The 21,766-nt window shown below is 37.3% G+C and overlaps 1 protein-coding gene across 2 annotated transcripts in view; it reads right to left on the bottom strand.

Moving 5' to 3' along the window:
* USP25 (ubiquitin specific peptidase 25) overlaps nucleotides 1-21,766 on the bottom strand; it is a 168,194-nt gene that overhangs the window by 9,079 nt on the left and 137,349 nt on the right. For both annotated transcript variants that reach the window (XM_075542462.1, XM_075542463.1), the window contains 4 exons: nucleotides 17,707-17,885; nucleotides 14,766-14,844; nucleotides 11,318-11,397; nucleotides 6,073-6,196 (listed from right to left, as the gene is read on the bottom strand). In XM_075542462.1, the coding sequence (XP_075398577.1) occupies nucleotides 6,073-6,196; nucleotides 11,318-11,397; nucleotides 14,766-14,844; nucleotides 17,707-17,885 (462 nt within the window). The remainder of the gene's footprint in view (nucleotides 1-6,072; nucleotides 6,197-11,317; nucleotides 11,398-14,765; nucleotides 14,845-17,706; nucleotides 17,886-21,766) is intronic.

Genomic DNA, 21,766 nt, shown 5'->3' with positions numbered 1-21,766 from the left:
CTCTAGAAAACGCCTGGGCTGACAGAGTTTACACTTTGAGGATCAAATATTCTCTGTGAAAACTAGTCAGCAAATCTGCTATTAAAGCACAAAAGTTGCCATATTATGTGTGTGTATAAATAAACGGGGATGCCTTTGTTCCTGTTTAAAAAACCAGCAGCAGGCTAGGACATAAAAAAATTGTCGCAACTTCTTAACAAGTAGAAGATATTGAAGAGAAAAAGTGAATATAAGTATGATAAGAAATACATTGAGGGTTCATCTCTGAACTACCTATTATAGCTTAGTAAATATTACTTTATAATAATTACCTTTTAAATTGAATTTCAGATAATATTTTTACTATGTCATACTTGTGCGATTATTTTTGATTCTGGAGAGTGGCTTGTTCTAAAAAGTCTCACTCATTTTCAAGTTAATGATCTAATCCTGTTAAAGGTATTCTGAGCTCAGCTTTAAATCTGTCATGAGAAAATTGAAAGATGATGACCTCTCTTTGAAAACTAAACCAAACTCACTGCCATGGAGTCAATTCTGGCTCAAGATGATTGGTCCAAGGATAAATGAAATACAGTCTGTAAAGTACGTACTATCCGTCTGTCATTACTCTGCTACTCAGGTGACAACAACTCCATCGTAAATTTGTCTGAGGTAAGTAACATATTTCATTTTTTTAGTTTTCATTATTATTACCCTTTATTTTCAGTGTGTCTATAGAGTCAGGGGTTACACACAGGGTTGCTACCCTGGAGGTGGGCAGTTTGCACCCACCACCTGCTCTGTGCGAGGAGGAGTTCTCTGTGCGACTCACAGGGCTGCTGTGAGTGTCGACACATTGTGTGGGAGTTAGGTGATGAGCGACTTTATAAACCAAATTTTGTCTTTTGGGTTGGGAAAATTACATATAAACTTACATAAATTTTAATAACCATGCATAAAAATGTACAAGCCATAATCATTTGGTCTGATGATGATGAAAAGTTGGACACTGGCATTTTGTCAATTGTGGTACTGGCTCCACTTTTGGAAAAGTCTAGAATTCAGAGGTCCTCAAACTTTTTAAACAGGGGGCCAGTTCGCTGTTCCTCAGACCTGTTGGAGGGCCAGACTATAGTTTAAGAAAACACTATGAACAAATTCCTACGCACACTGCACATATCTTATTTTGAAGTAAAAAAACAAAAGGAGCAAAAACACCTGGCAGGCCGGATAAATGTCCTTGGTTGGCCACATGTGGCCCGCGGGCCCTAGTTTGAGGATGCCTGGCTAGGTCATCTGGAATCTCACTGAGAATGGGGATGCTGTTTCCAACACAACATTTACTAAGAATTTTTTATAAGGTCCTTTTATTCTTCATATGTACTTCGGAGTAAAACCTCATTGCTTCCAGAATCTGCTTATTAATTTTTGCAAAGTGGTTAGAGTTTGGGTTTAGATTTTGAAGCAACTTAAACCCCTGGTTTAGTTTAGAAAGAACCCCAGCTAATCCATTCATTGTAAAATCTTTGATAATTTCTCTTTCTTCTCTTCATTATTTCTTTCTCCAGCATTTAATTCCTCTTCAAAATCCTTTAAATCTTGATTTGTCAACTCCTTTTTTATCTATGAGCTATTTCACATCACTGATCTCAAGTCTAAATTCAGTTTACTGGCCATAGAGACATTTTTTATATTATCTCTTTCATGTTATTATCCTGATCAAGTGCTTGGAGTGTATTCACATTAACTCAGCAATTTTCTCTGTATCCACTAAAAGCCGTTTCCTGTAACTTAATTTCAGCAAGTTGCAGCTACAATAAGATATACAAAAACAACAGCAACAACAACAACAAAGGAAAGCAAAACAAAAATCTGTACTGTGTTAAGTATGGTTTGTCAAAGCTTGACCATGACACAACCTCTCACTTCTGGCAATAGGTATTCAAAGAAATGTGTTACTATCCTGAAAATTAGTGGTAACATATTGCTTTAATTCAATTTCACTGAATCCAAGGATGTCCTCAAAATCCATTAAATTTAAGATGTCTGTGATAATAGATTTTATGTCAACTTGGCTGGCCAGGACTCTCAGCAGTTTGGTAGCAACATCCCATGATGACAGCTGCTAACACAACATAATCAACTCCATGATGAGATCTCACATATACCATATATACTCGTGTATAAGCTGAGTTTTTCAGAACAAAAAATGTGCTGAAAAACTGGGGTTTGGCTTATACATGGGTCAGTGGTACCCCAGCGAGGTGTAACATCTCACTGGGGCCCCCCAGAGGTAACGGACGAGTGCCCGTTATCTCAGGGGCGATTGCCATTTCTCCGCTGTTCATTCAAAGCACCGCTGACACTGCAGGGCTTTGAATGTTTGTTTACTCACATCTAACCAGTCAGAGCCGTCCTATAACGTGGACGGCTCCAAGTCGCAGTAGCACCCGTAATGATTCACTTACAACCGCAGCTGAACTGGTATAAGGATGTGTCTGTGGCTGTGCTCCGTCTCTCCCCTCTGGTCTCTGTGTTAATTCACATCCTGCATCCCCCGCCAGCATGGACTTCCCCCTCCTCCCGGCTAACACATCGCGGGAGGATTACCATGAAAGTTCTTTTTCAAAGTCTTGGTTTTTTATCCTATTAGAAATGGATACTCTTGAACCAAAACAAAAACGCCGGTCATATGAGGCTGCTTTCAAAGTGAAGGTTGTGTCAAGAGCAAAAGAGAGCAATAACAGTATTGCAAGTAGGGAATTCTGTGTTGACGAAAAGCAAGTGAGGGAGTGGCGGAAAATGAAGGCTGACTTGGAACTGATTCCAAAGGCTAAAGAAGCACATTGTGGTTTAACGTTTTTTTTTTATGGGGCTCTAGAGAATGAATTGCAAAAATGGGTTATGGAGTATCGTCAAAATGGCTACTGCGTAACACGCATAGGAATCCACATATGTGCTCTACAAATGGCTAAGGATGACAAATATAAAGAACCAGGTATTGAAAAATTTGCTGCATCAGCAGAATGGTGGATCCATTTCATGAATAGGTTTGGCTGCCTATGTTTGAGACAAAGAACAAAGATTTCCCAGAAATTGCCACAAGACCTTGAGAAAAATTATGTCATTCCAATCATTTATTATAAAACAAAGAAGGATTTATAATTATGACCTGGCAGATATTGGGAACATGGATGAAACTGCCAAGACTTTTGATCTTCCAAGTAGCAGAACTATGGCAAGTTTAGGAGAAAAAACCATTTTTCTCAAAACCACAGGAATGAAAAAAAACACTTTACAGTTGTTCTATAATGTTTGGCTAATGGAACTAAGCTGCGTTCTGTCATTATTTTTAAAAGAAAGACCTTTCCTAAAAAAAGATCAATTTCCCACCAAGAATTACTCTGCGTTGCACATGTTAAAGGCTGGATGGAAGACGGAACAAAAAAATGGCTGGAACAAATTTGGAACCGACGACCAGGAGCAGCCTTAAAGAAAAAGCCATCGTTACTTGTTTGGGATATGTTCAGAGCCCACCTATCAGATGACATAAAAAAAAATGGCAAAATCTAGTAAAGTTACTTTAGCCGTATTCCAGATGGGCTTACATCTGTACTGCAGCCTCTGGATGTATCTTTGAATAAGCGTTTTAAATACCTTGTGCAAAGGATGTGGCATGAATGAATGTCATCTGGTCACGCCCGACTAACAAAAGGAGGAAATTTCATGAAGCCTGACATAGAGTTAATAGCAAAGTGGGTTCGAGATGCATGGGAAGACATTCCAGAAGACATGGTGCGACGTGCCTTCCAGAAATGTAGTGTTAGTAATGCTATGGATGGCAGTGAAGACTGTGCTTTGTATGAAAATGACAGCAGTGATGGTGATGATGGCGATCTCAGTGAGGACATCATCTATGATGACCTCACACCAGCTGAAGCTCTGCATTGGGATGCGGATGATGATGATGAATCCAGATTTGAAGGATTTTAACTCTTTACATTTTAGCTTGGTTGCTGATTGAGATCAGGGACTAGTACTCTAAGGTATCATTGTTGATACCTTATTGTTTTTGTTGAACCTATTTTCCACTTACTGTGCTGGTTTACTAATGTTAAGTGACTTTTCCTTTTATTTATGTTTTTATTTAAAATGAAAATTTAAATACATTACCCCACTGATTCTCAATTTTTAGTAATTTTATTTTTATTTGTTTTTATTACTGAAACTCTCCAATAGTTTCTGCATTTTCCACCCTAGGCTTATACTCAAGTCCATCAGTTTTTCTGGTTTCCCAGGTAATAATTAGGTACTTCGGCTTATCCTCAGGTCAGCTTATATTCAAGTATATATGTTAATTAACTCTGTGAAGAGTTGTGGTAGAGAATAGCCCCACTGATCAAGCCACAGCCTGATACAACTGGAAGAAAGACTCTAGGGGTGTGGCCTCCTCCTTTTTAAGCAGACTCTGGGAAAGCTTGCTACTCTTGCTGGATCTGGATCTTTCATCTGGTTCATGGACCTCCTGTGATACTCCTGCAATCCCAGGATCTATCAGCAGGCTGCTGATTGTGGATTCAATCAACTTTGTATCTACCAGCCTATGGTCTTCCTGCTTCATCAGCCCCTAAGTTGGGAGAAGCCTCCAGGACAATATCTGACCCACTTCTAGATTGTGTGAGCCATTTCTTGATAAAAATTTCTACACACACACACACACACACTCACACACAATTGGTTTTGCTGCTCTAGAGAACTCAGCCTACCGCAATGTCCAAAACCAACCTTATCCATTCTTTTTAGATCCTCCCCAAAGCCAAACACAGGCAAGTTCAACTCCTCTATTTCCTTCTCAGTCACCCTAGTTCCTTGACTTCATTCGCTTTACCACTCTCTGCATCTTCTTTATATTCAATGTGCTTCTGCCTTAGTTCAGATTCTCACCCTTTCCCTGTCCTTGCAATCTAGGCTGTCTGATTTTCATTTCTATTCCTTTCCAACTATACTCCAGTGTGGTGGTGAGGAACCATTTGTATTTTTGTGAGTCGTTTAAATGGTTGACTAGGATGGCCTATGAGCGATATGTCATAAATCTCCAAATGAGCCTTGGCCAAAAATAACGGGAACTGCTTCTCTCTGGTGAAGTGTGATGTTAGCTTGTACTGATGATTTTTCAGGCCTTAGATGGCTGTGGAGTGGATGTTCCCCACCCCTGCTTTAGTATCCCACTAACAGAATTATCTTCTAAAAATCAAAACTGGCCATGCCAAACCTCATCAAACTGACAATTGCGCTTGACTATGTATATTACCAGCTACAAACCCACTTGATTATCATTAAATAAAATTATCATAAAGTTCCACTAAGATTTGTAGGTAAAACAAGCTACTATATATATTCGAGTCTAAGTCGAGATTACCAGCACATTCTTAATGCATTTTTTGTGGTTAAAATTAAGTACCTTGGCTGATAGTTGGGCCAACTTATACTTGAGTATATATGGTAAGTGTGGCTGATTCACTATCACTACAAGAAAAGACAAATAGTCTACTGTTTTAAAATGTTTTCAAAGCAACTTTCAAGTTTTGATTTCATTTATGTATAAAATTAGCTTTAACAAAATAATTCTATCTCTATTCTGTTAGGCCAGGCTGACTCAAGAAACATATCCAGTGACGCTCATATATGTGTAAGAGCTTAATATCAAGTAGTCAGAAATCACTGCACCAGCACATCTACCTTACGTTCTGTAAAGTACCAATAGATCAAGCTACAAACCTGTACACAGACTCAAAAATCCAAACATCCCTGAATATCTTATACTATATCTTATTAGATGCCATTGAATTGGTTCTGACTCATAGTGACCCTACATCAGAACAAAGCACCAACCGCCCAGTCCCACACACACACACAATTTTATCAAAAGGAAAAAAAATAACAGGCATTCGTGGTGTAGAGTGAAGCAGTATTTAAATGAAAATGAGATCTAATAAGAGTTTATAGAATCAATCACTAAAACATGAACCTGGAAAATGTCCAGTGGAAAAATAAAATGGTTATATAAACATACATGATATACACTCTACTTACCAGTAAACATTCTCTTCTATAATGTGATATCAATTCTTCATCATGTCCCCTATATGGGCCTTTGGACATGAGTTCTTTGTTATTCTGATAAGCACATATTAGGAACACCAAGGAATCGATGTAACTTAGAAATGAAAAAGAAACATTACATTATATAAAAACATGTAATGATATAAAACTATGTAATAGATATATTACCTTTATAAAAAACAAAATTATGAAACATTCAAATTTCGATTATTTAGAACATTACAGCAAAAATATCACTATAGATTAAATGCCTGAGAGCATCTTCCTTGACAGTAGCAATAGCTGAAATGAGAAGTTAGCTCAATCTTTTTTTTGTTTGTTTGTTTTAAACGTTTTATTAGGGGCTCATACAACTCTTATCACAGTCCATACATATACATACATCAATTGTATAAAGCACATCTGCACATTCCCTGCCCCAATCATTCTAAAAGCATTTGCTCTCCACTTAAGCCCTTTGCATCAGGTTCTCTTTTTATTTTCCCCTCTCTCCCCGCTCCCCCATCCCTCATATGCCCTTGGTAATTTATACATCGTTATTTTGTCATATCCTGCCCTATCCGGAGTCTCCCTTCCCCCCTTCTCTGCTGTCCCTCTCCCAGGGAGGAGGTCACATGTGGATCCTTGTAATCAGTTCCCCCTTTCCAACCCACTCACCCTCCACTCTCCCAGCATCGCCCCTCACACCCTTGGTCCTGAAAGTATCATCCACCCTGGATTCCCTGTGCCTCCAGCCCTCGTATGTACCAGTGTACAACCTCTTATATATCACTAAAGAAATTAACATCTTAAAAACTGAAAGATTTTAAAAATATAAAAATTTTAAACTTCCTTGTCCACTAGTGTTAGTTTGTTGAGTTCATATATTAATCATTTCTATGTAACAAATGTTACATGTAAAACCATTTGGAAATGAACGTACATATTTATGAAAATCAAATTATATAACTGAAAGTGTGTCATGAAAAATAACCTTTTTAAACAAGCAAATTTGAAAATGACTTCTTAGAAATTTGTTTTCATAAAAACTAATGAGCAAAGGTTGATTTTGAAATAATATGGACAAAATCTCTGCTCAGCATTTTTTGACATTAAATAATGGAGTGCTCACATACTCTATGCCAGTGTTTCACACCACTATCACTGCCAACAGACCATGCTGACTCCCAGCGACCCTGTAAGGCCGTGCGGAGCTGGTGCTTGGGGGTCCCTGACACCTTTCCAGCGCTGGAGTCCTTTCCACGGGAGCAGACAGCCCCCGCACACCCACCTCCGTGTAACCACCTCATCACCAGGTGAGTTGTCATTTCACAGATAGTCAGCACAAGCGTTTTTATAGCTCTTTGATTTCCTACGGAAAACTCCTCAGTGGCCTTCATTCATGGCCGTTTTCTGGCTTCCTAGTAAGACACCCAAAATGCTCTGCATTTTCCCCGCCTAGAATGTGCTTACAACTTCTACATGTAAAAAAATCCCGAGTAACATTCAGTATTCTTGTTCGTATCCTATTTTCATTGAAGATAAAATGAAGACTATGTTGTCTGGTAAACTGTCAGTATCTTCCATGTATACAGCTTTAAAATGTTGGTGTCTAAACACCTGGCTTCATTTCACCACTCTTGAAGGAAATGGCCAACCAGTAAATATTTCAAGCAAGACATTATCATTTTCATTAAAAAACAATTAGACAAAACCATTTGGTCATGCTTTATATGTCTGCTGCTAGGTTAGTAACTGCTAGATTTAAAGTAATAAAATTAATGCTTATTTGAAAAATATTCTGTATTTACTTTAACCATTTTCAAGTCAATGCTTCAGATTTAATATTTACAAGGCTATAATTTTGGCTTTCCAAATATGTGTATATTTTAGAACTGAATACTCAATTATTAAACTGAAGAATGCTTGTGATATGTATCTTAGAAGTTGAAATAAATGTAAGAGAAAATCTAATGAAAGGGTGATATAGACAGTTGGAAAATGACAATTTCATCTTTGTAATTCTTATTGAATAAAGTGGATAATATTTTTTGCAATTACTGAATTCTTTAAATTATATAAGACCATTCAGATTTCTAGTCTTTTTACTTCCTTAGGTATACTAGTTATTTGCAGTGGGTTGCTAACACTAAGGTCAGCAGTTCAACACCACCAACTGCTCCTCCGAAGACTAAGCTTTCTACTCTCATAAAGAGTTAATATGGGAAACCCACAGGGCAGGTCTACTCTATCCTAAAGAGAGTCTCTAAGAGTTGGAAATAATTCAATGGTAGCAAATTCTGTGTTTTATATGCTTGTTTTCCAGTTAGTTTGGAGCCGTGGTGGTGCTTTCAGGTAAGCACTGAATTGTCAACCTTTAGGTGAGTGGTTCAAAGCCTCCTGCTGCTCCTCCAAAGAAAGATGTGACTGTCTGCTCCCCGCAACCTTTACAGCCTCAGAAACCCTATGTAGGGTCACTAGGTCCCAAAATTGACTAAAAGGAAGTGTTTTTGTTGCTGTTCTTAGTTATGTGACTTGGCAAATCTACTTCATTTTATAGACATGCTTATCTGCAAAATGGAAATGCTGTCTTTGATCTTAAACATGATTAAAATTGCAATATATTAATATTTTCATTACATTAACAAAAGTCTCAGAAAACCTAAAGTGAATATAACTAGTACTACTAAATCTTAACTAAAACGTAACTCATAAAATAAGAGTTATTGATGAAAATAGCTTCTTATCTCAATTACCAATGGGAATTGTCTTCTAAATTAAAGAGTGGCAAGGACTTTATTTAACAATTTAGAATTAAGTATTACTATTACTTTAAAATTTTAATAACTGCAAATGGAGAGTATTTCTCCCTAGAGCACCACTTCCATAACCTTTCAGCAGTGACGGGCATGTGCTACACTATGCTGCCTAATAAGGATGTTACTAGGCACATCTGGCTGAGTATTTGAAAAGTTGCTAGTTGTCACCTGGAAACTGAATTTCACAGTGGAGATCACAGAGTCAATAATCTCGCTATAAAAATAATATACCTCAGTGGGTGTTTCTTATACTTTCCATTAAGAAAAAAATTATAAAAATACAGTACATTTTTAATTTGGCTGTAATCTGGTTTTTAGTTTTGACAACTCAAAACACTATTTATTATGATTGGTGTTAAGAAAATTATTTCCCTCCACAAACCGAAGTACAGATTTGAATACTAAGAAAAACTGATCCTCAAAGGAAATAAAGGAAGAGGTGGGGAATGAGGAAAATATGAGACTGTCTGCTGTGGGGGGTGGGGGGCAACCAGAAGCAAAGGCTTGGGGATCTGCCATAATTCACTCATACAGAGTCACACCCAAGAGCCAGCGTGAGCTGGCCCCTGAGGGCACTGGTGTGTGTGTGTGTGTGTGTGTGTGTGTGTGTGTGTGTGTGTGTGTGTGTATGATTAATCAGCAGCATTGGCCAACTTTATCAGCACCTCCAGAGGCCTGGGATTGTCTTTGAAAAGGTATTTAACAATGATAACGTTTCAAAATTATTTTCTAAAAATAAAACAAAAACATTGGTTAAGTAAATTAATGTTAACAGAAAGAATTAAATATGTCAAGAGTGGACAAAAACAGGAGTAAACCATCTGGGATGCTAAATGAATTAAGAGCAACCCTTTCTTCTTATTAAGAACAAATAATATGTAGCAATAGTATATTAAGAAAAAGTTTCTTTAAGCCATTTAAATGCCAAACCATCTAAGATATATTTTAGACAGTTCTCTAGAGCTACAAGAGGATACATAAAAAGTTTCGCTAAAAAAAATGGCATTAAAAATAAAGTGGAATTTTCCCAGACTTTTTGAAGCCTTCTTACATTTTTAAAAATATGTAAAAATTCGGACAAACATATGGATTAGAAATATCTCTAATTTGAGGTACAAACCAAACTCACTGCCATCAAGTTATGTCAACTCCTAAAAAACCTATAGCACAGGGTAGTATTACCCCTGTGAGGTTCTGGGACTGTAACGCTCTCTGTGAGTAAAATGTCTCTTTCTCCCTTGAAGTGGCTTGGTGGTTTGAACTTTCGAACCTTGCAGTTAGCAGCTCAACGCACACATACTACAATGAATATTGCATTGTAGGTTACAATTGGAGTGTTTAGGAACTGAGAAAAACAAAGACACTCATAATAATGTTACAGATTTAAACAAACTTAATTTCTCTCCCTCTGTGTGTGTGTGAGTGTGTGTGTGTGTGTGTGTGTGTGTGTGTGTGTGAGAGAGAGAAAGAGAGAGAGAGAGAGAGAGAGAGAGAGAGAGAGAGAGAGAGAGAGAGAGAGAGAGAGGAGTCTATGGACATTATTCTATCCAATTAATTTGTAAATTTAAAATTGTTACTAAACATGTTCAAAAACAAGACAAGAGTGACACTTGGCAGGCTGGCTTCCTGGTTCCAGAAGGTGGAGACTAAGGGGGTCATGTAGCTGAGAGGCTGTGAACCAGAGAGCAACTTGGTTGCTGGCTGAGGAGAGAGGTTGTTGTGGACCAATGACTATATCCTTATTGTTTACTAATCCTAACCTGTGGTAACCTATAAACGTCCCTAAGTAAACCCAGTAATTCTGGTGGTGGTCAGTTTTACTTGCCACTCCCCAGCTATAAGGATGAACAGTCTCGGCGGGAAGATAGAGATATACCCGGACCACTATAAGACACATCAGTGAAGTCTGTTCCTTATCTCTGTGTGAAGTGGCTATGGCATGGAGACCATGGACAAAGCAAAGGAGCAGGCTGATATCAGAAATGGAGGAAGTCCAAAAGGCAGAATGGGCAGCATTGCCAGGACTATGAAACTGAGGCAGAACAATGAGCCTGCTTCTTGGTCCATGGAGGCAGAATCAAAGGGATCATGTGCTTGAGAGGTGGATGGCCTTGAGACTTGGCTACTGGCTGAGAAGCAACGCTGCTGTGGACCAATGAATGTATCCTTGCAGTTTACTGATCCTGACTTGTGATAACCTTTCTTTGACGAACCCCTACAATCATGGTTTGCCTGGGTGCTCTGTGCTGTCTGAATAGGTACAGACGAATGGAGGGTGGAAGCTATAGGGGAACCAGAAGATGCCTGATCTGGTCCTCTGTGCCTCATTTGCAGAGGTTTTTGTTTTTTTTGCAGAGGTCTTATCAACCAATATTAGGTGCAAATATTGAACTCCATATTTTTAAACTTTGCCTTACCTTTCTCTTTGAAAATTTTCCAGTCCAATTATGAGATACATTGTTGTTTCCCTGAATTTCCTATAATCTTGATGCCACTCCTGTAGGTAAAGAAAAATAATAAAATAAGACACTAAAATTGAAATGGAGGCTGCTCATAAAGTAACAAAAATATTGAATAGTTCTGACAACTATTTGAATTAATAGAAGCAAACAGTTAAAATTGAGGATAAATTAGAACAAAATCAAGATGTTTACTTTCTAATTTACAAAATAAATTACTAATAAATATAAAATTACTAGGCACTGATGAGAAATTATCGAAGACAGCACTAAGATATATAAACAATTGCATAAGCAGAATAATCCATGAGGTTATTGCTCTTATTTTCTCAATTTTTTCAAAATATTTTTCTAAATATAAAGGCATATACTAAGGTGAACAAGTGGCCATCTAGCTCAGAAGCAAATAAGCCCACATGGAAGAAGCACACCGGCCAGTGCGATCACGAGGTGCCCAAGGGACCAGGTATAAGGCATCATGCAAAAAAAAAAAAAAAAGATATAAGTGTGTGTATGTATGTGTATATATGTGTATGTGTATATATGTGTATATGTATATATGTATGTGTATATATGTATATATATATATCATATTAAATGAAGGGGAAGTGCAGAGTGGAGACCCAAGGCCCAAGTGTCGGCCAATGGAGATCCCCTCATAGAGGGGTTTAGGAGAGGAGATGGGTTAATTAGGGTGTGAGGTAGTATCGATGAAGAACACAGCTTTCCCCCAGATCCTGGATAATTCCTCCCCCCAACTACCATGATCCGAATTCTACCTTGCAGGCCTGGATAGGACAGAGGCTGTACACTGGTACATATGAGGGTTGGAGGTACAGGGAATCCAGGGTGGATGATACCTTCAGGACCAAGGGTGTGAGGGACGATGCTGGGAGAGTGGAGGGTGAGTGGGTTGGAAAGGGGGAACTGATTACAAGGATCCACATGTGACCTCTTCCCTGGGAGAGGGACAGCAGAGAAGGGGGGAAGGGAGACTCCGGATAGGGCAAGATATGACAAAATAACGATGTATAAATTACCAAGGGCTTATGAGGGAGGGGGGAATGGGGAGGGAGGGGGGAAAAAAAGAGGACCTGATGCAAGGGGCTTAAGTGGAGAGCAAATGCCTTGAGAATGACGGGCAGGGAATGTATGGATGTGCTTTATACAATTGATGTATGTATATGTATGGATTGTGGTAAGAGTTGTTTGAGTCCCTAATAAAATGTAAAAGAAGAAAAGAGAAAAAAATGATTAGGGCAAAGACTGTACAGATGTGCTTTATACAATTGATGTATGTATATGTATGAACTGTAAAAAGAATTGTATCAGCCCCAATAAATTGTTAAAATAAAAAAATTAAAAAAGGGAAAAAAAAGCACACTGCCTAAAGACAACTATTGTTCATAAAATAAAGATACAATTATTGAAATATCAAAAAAAAATAAAGGCATATACTATTAAAATCTTGCTAGTTATCTACATTAAATGTCAGGTAAATTTTTATAGTACTGAAAAACGTTATGACTTTGAAACGAAGCAGCTTGTTTTTGAAAATTGCTACATCAAAAGATTGTTTTTAACCTTTTAATGCTTTTCAAAAAGAACGATGAGGCTTTCTGCTTTCTGCGCCCTTAAAGAGTTACAATCTCAGAGGCCCACAGAAGTCCTTTAGGAATTTACTTAATGATAGTGAGGAAGTATGCTTTCCAAGTTTGTCATTAATTCACTGTGTGTGTACACGCACAAACACACACGATAGATAGATAGATAGATAGATAGATAGATAGATAGATAGAGAGTTAGATAGTATATTTACCTAAGGAATATTGAAGCAGAGAGTAGCATAGTAGGAAAATTTTTCCTCCCCTACAACCTACACACACACACACAAAATGACTCTTGGCTGACATACATGAACTTTAGAAAACAGCATCATGATTTCCTTAACTAATTTAACAAAAATGGATTCAAGATAAGCCTAAGTTCAATATACAAGAAGCTAAAGTAAATATTAATGATAAAATGGTAATGCGTTAATACACATATTTTATAAGCAAATGAAAGAAACAGTCAAGTTATTTGCCACTATAATCTCCTTGAACATAAGTGAGCGCTCACGTCATAGCGGTTGCGCACTGGGCTACCAACCCCAGGACCAGCAGCCAGTTGATACGAGCACCAGGAGAAAGGGAGGCGCTCAGCTCCTGGAGAGAGTTACAGACTTGCAAAGCCACAGAGCAGCAGCATCCTGTCTTGTAGGGTCACTTTGAGTCAGAATTGACTTGATGGCAGTGAATTTTGAACATACATGATGTTCATTTTTCAAGGTCTAACTTTCATAGTGTGAAGTAAAACAGAATAACACGTAGAGGTAAAGGCTGCTCGACAAGTTGTGACTTTGATGAAGCATAGAAGGTTTTTTTTTGGTAAAGGGCCATTTAATAATTTTCAGATTTTGAAGGCCTTGCACTTTCTATCGCAACTACTCAAGTAGGCTATTGTTATGCAAAAGCAGCCACCACCATAATCAAATAGTGGTGTTCCAAGAAACATTTTTGAAAAACAGTTGTTGAGCTGGGTTGGTTGTTACTTTACAGTTCATGATTTGGGATTTAAAGCAAGTCAAAGATATGAGCAAGAGGCAGAATCCAAAAGCAGAGTATTTAAATACCTGTAGAATTTAATTGCTCTTAAGTTAGAAGGAATATGAGACTGTTTAAGAATAAAAACTACTGAATCAAACCTGATTAATAACGTGGGAGAGAGATTATCAACTGACAATGAAAAATAAAGTGCCCTGTAACTCCAACCTTGGGAAAAGGGCTAGGGGGATCAACTAATTTAAAAAGTATGGGTCCATTATTAAATCAAAGCTATTTCAATTTGTTCTTACTGGACATGAGAACACATACTTAGGTAATTATGTTTCCAGACCATGCATCTTGGTCAAAGAGCTTCGTTTCCGGGTAAATGCCTCTCAGAGTTTATTGGAGTTGTTATTCTCCAGACTAAATTAGCACGTGCAATAGTCTAAGAAGAATACTTGGCACACAATAGGCACTTAATGAATGAGTTAATTCTAGTTCAAAAATTAATGTAACTTACATACAGAATCGTTCTTGAGATTAGAAATATCATTTTAAAAGTAATTTTAACTAACCTGTGGTATAAAAGAAGACTGCACTTAAAATCAAAAAGAAAAATCTTGTCTTTAAAAAAATCTTTTCGTTGACATGTCATCACATCAAACTATTCTTAAGATATCATATGATGTTAATATTAGTGACTTGAGAACTAAGAAATTTATTAGTTAATCAGCCATAACTAACTCACAATTAAATTAAAAGAATGTAAGTGAATTACTGAATCTCAAATCTATCACTCATTCCAAAATGTACATTACCTCATATTCCCCCAAGTTTATTTCTTCAGGTTTTATCATTTCAAGTTTCGCTTGAGCCACTTTCATTATATTGTGACACCTGCAAATAAAAAGAAATATATTCCCAAATCAAAACCATAATCTATAACAGCTGAAAAGAAGTGTTACATAAAAAACTAGATTACCAACCAACCTCCCAACTCATGGCTACTGAGTAATTCTGAAACCCAAGGCGGCCGGTTCTACTCTGCCAAATGGGGTCAATTAAAGTTGGAGGCTATCAAACTCATGTAGAAATGAAATACACTGTCACCGAACAGGATTTGTTTGAGCAAAAACTCCCAAATATCCTTAAATGAAAAATTCAATGTAGGATCAGTGGTAAGTAATTACACAACAAGATCTCTAATTAGAAGCTGCCATGCTACATTAACATTGGGCTGGAGCTTCCATCATGCTTTATCAAACACCTTGGTTACATATTGAAAGATTCAATAACAATATGGAAATTATTATTAAGCAGGGTGAACATTAAATCTTATTCTACCCCCAAATTACATTAGCCTTAAATAGTAAAAGGAGAAATCCAAAATGTGTCTGTCCTTTCAGGTAAGAACGGAAACATACCAATGGACTTTATGATCAGAATTATTGCTAAAGAAATCCTTACCAAATATAAATAATCACATATACCTGTCTTTCAAACATAAAAGAAATAAGGCTATCAAAATATTGGTTTTTTTAAATCCCAGGGCAGATCCTTCCCAAGGATTAAAAAGCTATGTGATTAATCCATTAACAATTTCCTACATTAAAAAGAACATACAGATACATTTAAAAGAATATACAGAATCGAAAATAGTGCAGATAGCCAGATGATGACAACAATTATGAATAATTTTTCCAGATCTTTTAAATAATATGTAGCAAAACAAGTGATTTCCATAAAAATAGTAGTATTAGCCAAGATTCATCGGGTGCTTAGTAAGTGTAATAGATATTATTCCCGACCATTTACTTGTATTATTTCTTTTAATTAATCAATAGTAGGTACAGGGTGAAGCAGAATTTAAATCGAGATACATTGTTTTTCTTCACATTCTCTTAACTATAGGAGTGGGTAACACAAAACAAACTGAAATTCCATCCCTCTACTCCCAAGCTATGTATTTACTTTTTTTTTTTTTAACAAAACAACCTTATCACCTTCAAAGCACCCTCATTACACTTAAAGCATCTGTCAAATCTGTGATTCCATTTCTTGGGAACATTTTTCAAACTCATCTGTTTGTAGGGCTGACAGCACCTGCCTCGTTTACTCTTCCCCTTTTCTATGTCATCAAATCACTGTCCTTTCATGTCTCTCTTCACTTGTGGAAACAGAAAGAAATCTCATGAAATGAGTTTAGCTGAGTAAGGTGTGTGGGGCAAGAGAGGCACACTGTTTTTGGCCAAAAACAGGTGCACTGAGATGGCTGCGTGAGCAGGTGCATTGTCATGGTGGCAAAAACAGTCCCTCTCTGTCACCAATCAGGACTTTTGTCACACACGGTCACGCAATTTTTCTCGAAACCTCAACACCGATGAACAGTCTGACCGGGTGGACCAGACAGACAGTCTTTTGAAATGAGAAAACTACCCTTACACTAAAGTTTTTCCGACAGCTCTCTCCTGGTAAGCTCAGTTCAACATCACAAGAGTTTCTGCTGCGTTTTCCCGAGAAGGAAACCAAATTTCACAGCCACATGCTGCTCTCTTAAATCAGCCATCACAAAAAAAGGAGGTTACTACATTCTGTCAAGTTCTGATTCATAGCAGCCTTGTATATAAAAGAATAAAAAGCTGAGAAATCCTCACGGTCGATGCTGCTTCACTGGGATCCATTAGAGTGAGGCAGAACTGCCTCTGTGATTTTCCAAGATCCTTTACAGGGCGTAGAGTCCCGTGCTCTCCCTGGAAGAGGCCAGTGGTCTTTAACTGCTGACTTTGTACATCCAGTGTGTAACCACTACGCCATCCAGGCTCCTTTCACACATTGTAAGAGGGTTCTGTTTGTATATTTGCTCATACTTTTCTCCAGGCTTTTCAACGCAGGGGTGATTTTGTTTTCAATTGGCAATATAAACATTTTGAGTTTTCATGATGCATGAGATGCTCCTGGAAGCTAGCAGATCTAAGCGTGGTGTTGGATACCGTCAAATGGTCCTGACTCAGAGCGACCCTGTGCACAACAGAAGCAGGCGCTGCTGAGCCCGGTGCCACCCTCACCACTGGGTTTATGTTTGAGCGCATCCATTTGTCCACTGTCAGTCCAAAGGTCTCCCCTTTTCCGTTGCCCCTCTATTTTATCAAGCATGTCCTTCTCCAAGGAGTGCTCGCTCATGACAACATGTCCAAAGTACGTGTGAAAAGTCTCACCATCCTTGCCTCTGAAGAGCATTCTAGCTGTACCTCTTCCAGGACAGATGTGTTTGTTCTTTTGGCAGTCAACAGTCTTTGCCAGCATCATAATCCATACGTAACAGTTCATTGTATGTGTAGGTACTACGAAGCATGCTACAATACAGGATCGCTGCCTTTATCTCATCTAAAGGCCTATGTAGCAGAGATTAAAAATACTGTCCTAGCCGTGCCCTTTGTAATACTGAGTCCTACTAGGCAGTCCTGGAGTATAATTATATGCTCTTCTGAGTATACTTAAATTGTTTAGCTTAGTACCTTGGTTCACAAATAAAATTTACTAAATGATTGAAGCTATTTTTCAGTCTAAAATTTAAAAGATCGTGAGAACAGACTCAAAAAAAATTCCTAAAACAGCTTCTCAAATTAGGTAAAGTCAAATACTCTGTTGTACTTATTTCAAAATGTGTTTCCGTGTAAAATAAACATTGAAAAATTACTGCATTAGAGATAAAAGTGGACAATTTTGAGTATATGAATTAGGTATTTAATTTCAAATTACCTTTCATCAAAACTCAAATTTCTATCTCCAAATTGTTCTAGCAATGTTTTCTCAATGATTTTTTTGGGCGCCTGGTTCTGGATAAAGTAGACCACCACATGATGTAAACGATAATCTGTTTCTGGTGGGGTATCCTCTTGGGCCAACTTAACCAATCTTGAATACTCCAGCTTTATTGCCTAGAAAATACATCAAAAATGCCAACTTTGGTTAATTATAATAATTAAAATTCTCCAATATTGTAACTTAATTATTTTTCCTTTAGTTTTCCTGGATCTTTTTCCCCTTAAAGTTTTACAAATAAGGTTGTAAATCATAGAAAATATTTTTCCCCTAAATACTGATAATACAACCCTCTTTTTGTTTTCAAAAATAGAAATGGTAGACTAAATCTAAACTGACTGATTCTGTCACATTTATGTGTTCTCATAGCCCGATCACTGACAGGCTAACTTCTCATACCCCAATTATCTCTCTAATATCATTGTGATCTATATTTCTAAGCTTTCAAACTAGAGAAACTATATCAGGTCCTGAGAAAATCCAGAGGTGAAAGAAATGGCTGGTTCTTGAACATCTAGCAACAGTACTACAAGGAGCTTTGACAGGACTGGACACAAATAAGGGACAGAATCAGTCCTGAAGTTTGCACATAATCCATAGAACCCTTGTTGGTTCATCAATGTTTCAGTTTATTTGAATAATTGCTATCCCTATTATTACATTAATGTTTAAGGTTACTTTTCTTACTAATAGAATCACTTCAGAATCTGTAATTAATTGTAATGGGATATAATAAATTCCTATATATACACCAGTGCATGTTTTCACAAATGAGCAAGTAATTTACAAGATATTTTGCAATGAATTGTAAATTACTTGCTCATGTAGACAGATACAGACCTAATCATAAATATTGTACACAAGACATGCATGCAATTAAGTAATTTTTAATGTTTACTTGCATAAGACATAAAAATTCTAATTCAATCTGACATACACATTCACATACACAAATATGGGTGTATACACATTTGCAAAATATACACCAAAAAAACCATTCTGTTTAGAAAAGTTTTATTTTTCTTTGTAAATGCATGTATTTTTGCATAATTCTTGGTCACCCAGAAATCACCTCTCCAGCTTCATTTTACAGGATGGAAAAATCACATCTGAGAATCTTTAAATAATCTTGATACATACTTCATTGAAATATATGGGTTAGCATTGGTAACTGTCTTTATAGCTAATACAAACGATTAAAATGCTTTTCATTTGAAAATCTTTTTTTTCCCTTTCAAAATTATACTGCCATGGATTTTTTAAAAGCCATGAAAATTAATTAAATATTGACATTTCAGATTCCAACACACTTAATGCCTCCTTAAAGTTTTAAGTATTCTTTCCTTTATAATTTGGGAAAAAAAATGTTGCTTAGCGTCATCATTTTGACCCAAGTTCACAAGAGACGGTCAAGATAACAGTATTCTCAGTCTACTAAATTGGTAGAGACAAAAACACATGCAATAAGAATCCTTCTACTTTTCATCAACAAAAATCCATCCCTTTAGTACTTTATTTATAAATTTCCATTTTCGGAAGCTTTCTGATTTTTAAAATGTACTGGAGTCATATCCGGTCCTCCATATTCTCAACAGATGTTCCAGGCTGGTATATTTAGCAGAGCGGTACTCAATTTGCTATTTAAAATTAAAGTTGGCACAGCTGAGTTGTTCAACTTGCTTCATACTACTTCCTCGTAGCACAGCTCCAGATTAAATATGTCCTTTTCATATTTTTTTGCTATGATGGTTAATTACTATTAGAGACCCTATAATGAAGCCACTATACTACAACAAAATAAAAAGTGATATTGGTCATTAGAGATGGAATTTTGTAAATATAGGTATATACTTGTCACTCCCGAGAAACTCAACAAGATCATCTAGTCAGATACATTCATCAATCTTGATTCATTACTCTTCAAGATGGACACCTTCCCGATGTAGGTCAGTCTTTCTAACTTAGTAAGTAAGGCCTTGGCTTACTAAGATCTCTGTATAGGTGACGTTCTTCCTTGTTCTCATGTAGCTACTGAGAGCCCACTGGACAGTTAAAACCCCAAGTGATTCTACTTGGATATTTTTCTACTCTTCTAAATTATAGTCATCATTTACCTTAAGAATTTTACTTTATGAAATTTGTAATTTCTTAACTAGAAATTTAACTAATTTACTTTAAGAAATTTGTAATTTCTTAAAGATATTATTTTTTGTGCCTATATTCATACCAAGGAGCCAGGTGCTGAAGCATCACCTGAAAGGTTAAAGGTTCAAAATTACCAGTGTTTCTCCAGTTGAAAAAAGAAAAATGTCTGTCTAGCCTGCGTCTGTAAATAGTTACAACCTTAGAAACCCTATGGAGCAATTGTATCCTGCCCTATAGGGTCACTATGAGTCAGAATTGACCTAGCAGTAACGCAGACGCAGACCAATAGCAGCACACATAAAGTACAGAGATAAGAACGCAGAAAGGAAGGTTTGTGATTGGTAGGTTGAGCTCTAAGAAACTGCTCACAAGCCTGCTTCTTAATGTCTTCAAAGCTCCTATCTTCTAACTGTTCCATCAGAATAGGCGAGTTAGTCAAGCTGGAGGATGAGGTGATGGTGAAAGGAGCTCTCAAGACACTAGTTACTTCCCAGGAATACAAAGCTCAAGCCAGAGCAGGTCGTAAATCTCCAGAGCACACTGCTAACAACAGACTGAGAGCTAGGCACTGAATACTTCAAGTGACACTAACAACAGACATAGAAAACTAGCAGACCAAAAACATAAATGAGCATATCCAAGGAAAACAAAAGCCACGTGAAAAAAAGGGAAAATAACACAGTTCAATATTGAGGAGCAAATAAAATGTTTTTGTTTGCATGGGCAAAAATATTTGTTACAGCTCATTTATCACCCACAACATAACACACAGATTTGTGGAATGTGAAATTTGGTCATTTTAAAAATACAAGGACACTATTTAAATGTTGGGGAAATTGGGAGGGTGGTGCAGGACTGGGCAATGTTTCGTTGTGTTGTGCCTAGGATCACTGCGTGTTGGAACTGACTTAACGGCACCTTACAACAATAACAAATTCAGGAGAGATGAGACAAAATAATTGAAAGTTATCACAACTGAAAATCAGTGACTACTACTTGTACTATGGGCAACTAAGTGAATTCTTTAAAGTGGGTGTTTTTGGTAATAAATTAAACATGAGACTTCCAATTCATTATTGATACATATATTTTGACAAAAATTACAATGGCACTGTAAAAAACAAATAACTGAAGGGATCAAATATAAGGCATCATCAGAACAAAAAATATCTTACCATAGTGAATGAGGGGGGAGTGCAGAGCAAAGACCCAAAGGCCATTTGTCGGCCACTGGAGATCCCCTTGCAGAGGGGTCTAGGGGAGGAGACGAGCCAGTCAAGGTGCAGTGTAGCACCGATGACAAATACAACTTTCCTCTAGTTCCTAAATGCTTCCCTCTCCCCCCACTATCATGATCCCTAGTCTCCCTTGCAAGTCTGGCTAGAGTAGAGGATGCACACTGGTACAGATAGGAGCTGGAAACACAGGGAATCCAGGGCGGAATTCAGGACCAGTGGTGTGAGTGGCGATACTGGGAGGGTAGAGTGAGAGTGGGTTATAAAGAGGGAACTGATTACAAGGATCTACATGTGACCTCCTCCCTGGGGGACGGACAACAGAAAAGTGGGTGAAGGGAGACATCGGACAGGGAAAGATATGACAAAATAATAATTTATAAATTATCAAGGGCTCATGAGGGAGGGGGAGTGGGGAGGGAGGGGGAAAATGAGGAGCTGATGCCAAGGGCTTTAGTGGAGAGCAAATTTTTCAAGAACGATGAGGGCAATGAATGTACAGATGTGCTTTACATAATTGATGTATATATGGATTGTGATAAGAGTTGTATGAGCCCCTAATAAAACGATTAAAAAAATTTCAACTCCAAAATCAAAACCACTATAAAAAAACACAA

Source organism: Tenrec ecaudatus, chromosome 2 (genome assembly GCF_050624435.1).
Source record: "Tenrec ecaudatus isolate mTenEca1 chromosome 2, mTenEca1.hap1, whole genome shotgun sequence".
Lineage (NCBI taxonomy): Eukaryota > Metazoa > Chordata > Mammalia > Afrosoricida > Tenrecidae > Tenrec > Tenrec ecaudatus.
The sequence above is the reverse complement of the archived record's forward strand: the minus strand, read 5'-3'. Positions and strand labels throughout refer to the sequence as shown.